The sequence below is a fragment of the Botrytis sinoallii genome (genome assembly GCF_014898435.1).
Source record: "Botrytis sinoallii strain Bc 23 chromosome Unknown BSIN_013, whole genome shotgun sequence".
NCBI classification, from domain to species: Eukaryota; Fungi; Ascomycota; class Leotiomycetes; order Helotiales; family Sclerotiniaceae; genus Botrytis; species Botrytis sinoallii.
Window position 1 is genome coordinate 1,421,327 of NW_024066040.1, and position 7,723 is coordinate 1,429,049.

Sequence of the window (7,723 nt, forward strand, 5' to 3'; positions counted from 1 at the left end):
TTGAGCTGTTGGGTATAATGGAGTTCCGGCATAACATTATTCAATTTTTCTTACAGACAACTGCTTGCTATCTTTACTGCCTAGATATGGTGGTACCATCACTTACTACCTACTGTAAGTGGGCGGCGTTCACATTTATCTTTCCACATCTTGCTGTTCGTCAACTTCTTCTCTTCACTCACTTCATGCTCTCTCAAACTTTCATCATATTTCACTAAGCTCCTCACGAATGAACTCAATTACCCTGTAGTCGCGATTCGCACAATTTCATGATTCGCAAATTCGCAAGTCTCGCCCCTCCCTTCTAGTAGTAATTCGCAAAGCTCTCGGACGCCCACTCGATTTAATTGCATTTGCATTTGCATTATTGGCCTAACACTTCAGCTCGTCTTTTCATAACTGCAGCCCAGTAACCAAACGCGGGATCTCGAATTACATCGAATAGTGGTCATTCCTACCTCGAATCCTATTCAATTACTCTGACCTAAGCCGTGATTCAGCACACTGAAGAGTGGAAAGCCCTTTTGCAAAAATTCCCCACAGCGTCACACCCTCTGGATTACGATTAGCTCCTGTACCCATTCCCGGTAGTCCTGTCCTCATTCCCATAGCCAAATTTAGAGTCCCGAAAGACAGAGATCGAAATCTCACCAGCGCGCAATTCTTAGCATCGCCACCCCAAATCTTCCTTGGTTCGGACTTTCAGGATTTGGCCGGATCTCAACTCTCACAAGCGAACATTTTATGTGCTGAGAATTATTACGTTACTGTTCATAAATCTTGGATTGATTGGGTTTTTTTTAGCAGCGGATTATATTCAGAAAAAAGTGGGCGAACAAACTTAATATTGACGGACAGAGCTTTTGAAAACAAGACCCTCTGGAACAGCGGTTCATGTCGAAAAGGTTCTTGGGACATAAGACCACCCCTTCCACTTCCGATACTGGTAGGAATCTCACTAGCTTTAGCCGCAGAGCAGAGGAACAAAAAGACCAGGTTTCAAGGTTGTATGAGCTTGGACTACTCAGCGACTCGGATAAAAGATCCAGGAGACGAGAGAGAGACAAGGTCAAGGATTCATCTGGTGGAGCCCGCGTTGCAGGATCCCATCCCAAAAAGGGTACGCAGTAGCCAAACTCCAAATTGCCATTACTCCACCCCTCCGCTCATACTAATGCGTGAAAATTACCTTCATATTGACTAACTTGTATACTTCTTCTTCACCAGGTAATCGAAAAGTTCTTGAACATACTCGTGGGATTTCAGATACGTCGTTCTCTTCGGTCTCCCCTCTAGCCAGTAAGGCGAATCGTGATTTCAAACAACGAGCTGGTGGTGGAATGTCAGGAATGTTGGACACGGACAGAACTCGTAACAGGAGGGAGAGGACGTTTGTTGGCAGCGAATGTTCTGTGTGTGAAGAGCCATTGGAACATACCCTTCGAGGCGAACGAATATTGCAGTTTTCCTGCGGCCATGTCTCTCATGAGGCATGTTTTTACGAATACATCAAGGAAAGCGACGCTCAATATTGCCCAACTTGCAATGCGCCCTTAGGTCTGGATACGAGTCGAGGAGGCAATGTTCTTGACATTGGTAAGACTTTCAAAAGTAGTGGTTCGTCTTCCCTGAAAACTAAAGCTGATTCCTGCTGCCCCTCCAGAGAAGCTAAGTAGTATTGTGCGTTCAGTTTCGGCCAGCGACCAGTCCGCGAGATCAACGCCCACACCCTCGAATTGGGAATCCCAGACCGTACGACCACCCAGTCGCGATTCCAATGCTCGAACTACCAGAACGAGAGCGAACAGTCAGGATACCCACATTAGAGATAATAGCAGAGATAATGGTAGCAACAGAGATAGTGGGGATAGTCGGGAGCGCATGGATAGATACGCACAACCATCGAGAATCTCGCACCAAAGAAACGATAGCGAAAATGCTCCCTCATCCGTTGGGTACCCAGAGACTGCAACAAGCGGCCCACCTCGCCGTCATGACTACGATGTGCAAGCGATGGAATCGAATCTTATGAGCCCTCGAGCAAGTGTTACAAGGAACCCCATTCCAGCTCCGGTCGTCAGCATTCGTTCAGAGTTCCCAACCTTGAACAGGTCCAGACAGCAACAAACTTTGACTTGTCTTATCACAATCGAGGTTCCTGACAATAAATGGCGACCCGACCCAGATGATATTCGAGGTGCCCCTCCACTACCCAACATTCGACCTGAAGATACCTATGCTCGACCCCCATCTCCAGCTCAGAGCGCACCACGTTTCTACCCCTATGAATCTCCAGAGGTTTTGGACGAAATCACCGAAGGTTTACGAACTCGGGTGGAAAATTGGCATGGTCTTGACTTTAATAGGTATACATCATCATGCATTGTAGCAGATAAATAAAATACTAATGATACGCAGATTTGGAAAATTACGATTATATGGAACTATTCGAGTTGGAAAAGACAGGCAATCTTGGCAGGAACTGGAATGTTTCCTGTTCGCAGAAATGCTGATCTGCGTGAAAGAAAAGAAGATTTCATCGTCACAACCATGGGATGAATCCAATGGCGTTCGCAAAAGTACTCGATGCACACTCAAAGGATCAATATTAATCAAAAAGCACTTGAACGAGGTGACTGAATCAGGATCTGGTAATTCTCTTGGGCAAACCGAAAAAATCACCGCAGCTAACTTACGCCCTACTGAAGATAACAACATATTGACCTTGAGTCTGTCAGTGGCCGAACTCCCATCATTTCATCTCAAGTTCGATAATCGCAATCAGCTTAAATTGTGGCAGCAGGCTTTGTTGGATTTAAACGCTATCGAGGGTTCTCCAGCACGAAGTCCAGATTACGATTTGTCAGAGCCAGAAGAAGAAGAATGGAGTCGCGATTCTACAGGTCTCCAGCGAGTGTCGGTTAATTCCTCGGCCTATGGACCTAGATCCGCGACCGCCGCACCGGCAGATTACGCAAGTGCACCTATAGGTCTCCGACTACCAGCTGCAATTCACGTTCCTGTTGATATTGTGGTTGTGATTCCAATATCTTCTTCGATGCAAGGTGTCAAGATTACTCTGGTGAGAGATGCATTGAAATTTATGGTTTCCAACCTGGGAGATCGTGATCGTATGGGTTTGGTCACATTTGGTTCCAGTGGCGGTGCAGCACCGCTTGTAGGAATGACTAGTAGAACATGGAATGGATGGCAGCAAATTTTGGCGTCGATCAGACCGGTTGGACAAAAGAGTCATCGAGCAGATGTTGTGGAGGGTGCAAATGTGGCGATGGATCTTCTTATGCAACGAAGGTCGAATAATCCAATTGCTACGATTCTTTTGATTAGTGACTCGTCTACATCCGATGCGGAGAGCGTGGATTTTGTGGTATCAAGAGCTGAGGCCGCTAAGTAAGTGGTTGGATATTGATGTTTTGCGGAGAAAATCATGGCTAACACTTTTACTTAGGATTGCTATTCACTCTTTCGGGCTCGGTATGACCCACAAGCCAGACACCATGATTGAATTATCAACGCGAACTAAAGCTTCTTACACATACGTGAAGGATTGGATGATGTTGCGAGAATGTCTTGCGGGTTGTCTTGGATCTCTTCAAACAATGTCACATCAAAATGTGAAATTAAAGCTTCGACTTCCTGAGGGATCGCCAGCTAAATTTGTTAAGATTAGCGGGGCTTTACAGATCACTAAGCGTGCAACGGGTAAAGACGCCGAGGCTTCTTTGGGAGATTTGAGATTTGGCGACAAGAGGGATATTTTAGTGCAGCTAGTTATTGCTCCTGATAATGCTTCGCAAGAACAACTCGCTCAAGATCCATGGGACTCTATAGTTTCTGGTCTTGAGGCTCTTGGTGGGTCACTTGATCAAGAAGATCAACGAGTCGTCTCAATAGAGGAAGTTCCTCTGATCCAAGCTGACCTCACTTGGGGAGATATCCTCAGAGATGGAACACTTGCTCATTTACCTCGCCCTTCACTCTTAGCAATCACTATGCTTCCTGCCCCAACAAATCAGAAGAAACACACGACTTGGAATAGTGCACCACCCATTCCGCCCCATCCAAGCGTCGTTCAACGACGTATGGAACTTCTCACCTCTGACATGCTTACACGCGCTCTCACATTGGTTTCTCGCGGCCAGCACGACCGCGCACAACATCTTTTGAGCGAGACACGATCGATCCTGAAAGGATTAGGAAAAGGTGGTCTCCCACCCATTCCACCTCCACCTTCTAAATCCCCCAATCACAATCTCTCATCTCGCACGGGTTCTTCATCACCTACGAATCGTACTCCCGATAGACGTCGCACCCCTTCCCCAACATCTGCTACGACAATGACCTCAAATCACACTCTGGGTCCGATTCCTCGACACCGATCAAATGATGCACTTTCGGCTGTTGTCACGGCCCCGGGTATCGATCCCAATACTGTTGCGGCTCTTGATGCGGAGTTGGAGGCGAGTCTCGAATGGATCAATCATCCTGCTGTATTTGGTCGGGATAGTAGAAAAGCCGTACTGCAAGCTATTGGGGTGATTAGTAGTCAGCGTGGATATACATTCCGCACCACGGTGGAAAGTCTCTGGGCGGGTCGCGTGAGCGGGATCAAGAGAATGACGGATCGCAGTCGGGAATGGAGAGAGGAAGGAGGGGACGAGGTGGGGATTATGGAAGAGAGTTGATTCTGCGTTTTGCTTTGCGTTGGGATTTATTTGCGCTCTCTTCTCATCTCTCTCTCTCTCTCCCTCTCTCTCGCTTTTCGTTTAGATGATACCTCATGGTCGTTTCTTTAACGACTATTTTTTCACATTTAATGAGCATTTCTTCCGGAGATGGGCATTTCCTTATTTTACTGTACCATATTTTCAGCGCGAGGTTAGCGCATTTTTGAGCACGGCGGAATTGTTTCTTGTTCTGGTTCTGGTTCTTGGTTACTATAACACACATACCCCCTTTTGTTATCTATGGAGATTTTTTGTTGATTTTGTTTTCCTTCTCACTATTTCATTTCTTCACGGCTCGAATGAATACTTGGTACGTTTATTTGTACTTTGGTCGTTTATGGTCGTACTCCCACGTCGTTGTGGGAGGAAGTTGGTGGTGTTTGGATATTATGGGATGGAATGGATGGGATGGATGGGATGGAATGGGATGGAATGGGAAAAATTTGGATTTTCGGAGGGAGGGAGGGATTTGGGATTAAGATTTTGATTTTGATTTTGATGGGGACTGAGATTAAGGACAAGATTGTCCGCTCTTTTGATATGATGTGATGATGATGGATGGATGGATGGTGGAGAGGGTTTGGTTTCTTGTTGGGTTTGGGGTGGGAGGATGGGATGGGGTGGGATGGGGGTGGGGATCTAGGGATCTGGGTGAATGAGAAGGATTTTCTGGGGGAGGGTGTGGGTGCTGTGTGGATGTGTTGGGATGGATGGATGGATGGATGGATGGATGGGGTGGAATGGAATGGGATGGAGTAGGAGATAGATAATGAACAAATGGAGAGAGATGTTTTTTTGTCCATTTGATCTGATTTTATTTTTTTATTGTGGTAAGTGATTGTGAGTGTGATTGTGGTTTTGGTTTTTGGGCTTGTGGCTTGTGGCGATGTCTACTAGGTAGGTATGGATCTTGTGAGAAGTTGTGACTTTGAGTGACCTCGGGAGTGAGAGATGTTTCTGGATTGTGTGGAGTGTTTCTGTTTTTGTTTTAGTTTTTGTTTCTTCTAGACCAGAGAATAGCTTGGCGCGGCGCGATTCGGCTTCTGAAACTACTAGGTAGGTAGGTAGACAGACAGGTAAGTTGGAATGATGGGTAGATGAGTAAGTGGGTGAGTATGTACATATATATATCTATATATTGTGAAATTCAAGAGTCTTGAAAATCTTATGAAGGATTTGCATTTATGTTTAGTTTGGAGGGATGGTTTGTTAGGTGGGTAGGTAGATAGACAGGTAATTGGGTAGGTATCGGATTGTTGTTGGGTTTGTTGTTGGGTTTGATTGGGGTTGGGGTTGAGGTTGGTGAGAGAGGGGGGAGAGGGGAGTGATGGGGAGGGGTTGAAAATTCTATGTGAATTGGTGAGAGTAGGTTCATGATGTTCGGTTGCTTGGGATTAGATGTTTGGAATTGGAGGTTTGTGGGGGCGGGTTATAAGTTTATAGTGGTGGGTGGGTTTGAGGAGGATGGGTCAAGGTAAGTTGGGGTGGAGGGAAGGGAATCTTTGATATTGGATGGATACATAAACAAGGGATAGGGGGAAAGAGTGAAAGGGCTGGGGAGAAAAATGGGGCGGTTACGCTTGGTGGATGGAGAGTGAGGGAGTGAGGGAGTGAGGGAGTGAGGGAGTGAGGGAGTGAGGGAGTGAGGGAGTGAGGGAGTGAGGGAGTGAGGGATGAGAATCGAGCTTGAGATGAGACAGCGAGGAAATGGGAACTCGGGAGATTTTGGTAGTTATAATAAAATGAGATGAGGAGCGGAGCGGAATGTAGATATGAAGTTTGATATAGGAGATATACGGATGTAATGTGGATGTGGATGTGGATGTGATGGGTTGGTGATGTGGTGATAGTGATTGGATTAGATTGGATTTAGATGGTAGCTTAAATGGTTGGGAAGTTGGGAAGTTGGAATATGTCAATAAATAAATATATATATATATATATACAACTTTGAGGAGAGGTATTGGTAAGCTATGGTTAAAATGTGATATGTGAAATATAAAATATAGATTTGCTTATTGGATTATAAAGATAGTATAGTAATTTAAATATTTAGTATAATAAATAATAAAGTATAGACATCTAAAAAAATCAAAATATAATCCCAAAATAATCCTATTCTATCCTACTCATCCAGAAAAAAAAACAATCTTCCAAGTTCGAAATCAGAATCAGACAGAACAGATACCTAAGTAATACATAAGTCGGGGATGCGAAGACTCAACACCTGTACGCAGTGCATCCTATGAACCTCCAGCTCTCTCTTGAGAGTCTGTAGAGCTAAGATTGAGTCACAAATAGAATTAGAAGAATTGGAAGGAGAGAGATTCAGAGATATAGCAAAGGATTATATTATGATTTTACGATAGCAATATCTATAAAAAGTTAAATACTAGCTTTAAACTACGAATACAAAGGTTACGGAAGCTCTGGTTAGATTTAACATTTATTATCGATTACTATTTCAAATATAGAAATATGATATATAGTAGGTCTTTTCTTTTAAAAGAGTCTTTTCATATAAGCTTGCCGCTGCTCTACTCATATTACAATTCTTTTTTATACCCTTGGCTTTTAGTTATTCGAATATTACAATAATATAATATAGAGAATGCTATTGTCTTCAAATTAATATCATACTCTGGGTATGATATAATACAATGTTTTTCTTTTAATTTTCGAATTTTCGAATTTTCCGAATTGATTTGTGTGTGGGCAATAGGGCTTAGGATTCAGCCCTGCCCCCATTATTTTTAATAGTTTCGATTATATATATCTAATAAAAACTAGAGGATATCAAGTTTATAAAGATATATAAAGGGTTAGTTTAAAAGAGATAAAGATAGAAAAAAGTGATACCTGTCACGGTGTGAGCTCACGTGATATGCTGGTCCTATCGGAGAGGACCGAAAGGAGCGCTCGCACCGGAGCGCAAGCGAGCTAGGGCCCGATCGGGCTAGCTCGCTGTGAAAATT

At 44.2% G+C, this 7,723-nt stretch overlaps 1 protein-coding gene across 1 annotated transcript; it reads left to right on the forward strand.

Moving 5' to 3' along the window:
- Nucleotides 1–35: 35 nt before the first annotated feature.
- Nucleotides 36–5,331, forward strand: EAF02_007752 (uncharacterized protein). The gene is made up of 5 exons (XM_038903800.1): nt 36–1,120; nt 1,228–1,617; nt 1,664–2,366; nt 2,419–3,411; nt 3,470–5,331. Exons 1-5 carry the CDS (start codon nt 895–897, stop codon nt 4,704–4,706), a joined length of 3,549 nt encoding a protein of 1,182 aa, XP_038756614.1. The 5' UTR covers nt 36–894; the 3' UTR covers nt 4,707–5,331.
- Nucleotides 5,332–7,723: the final 2,392 nt, after the last annotated feature.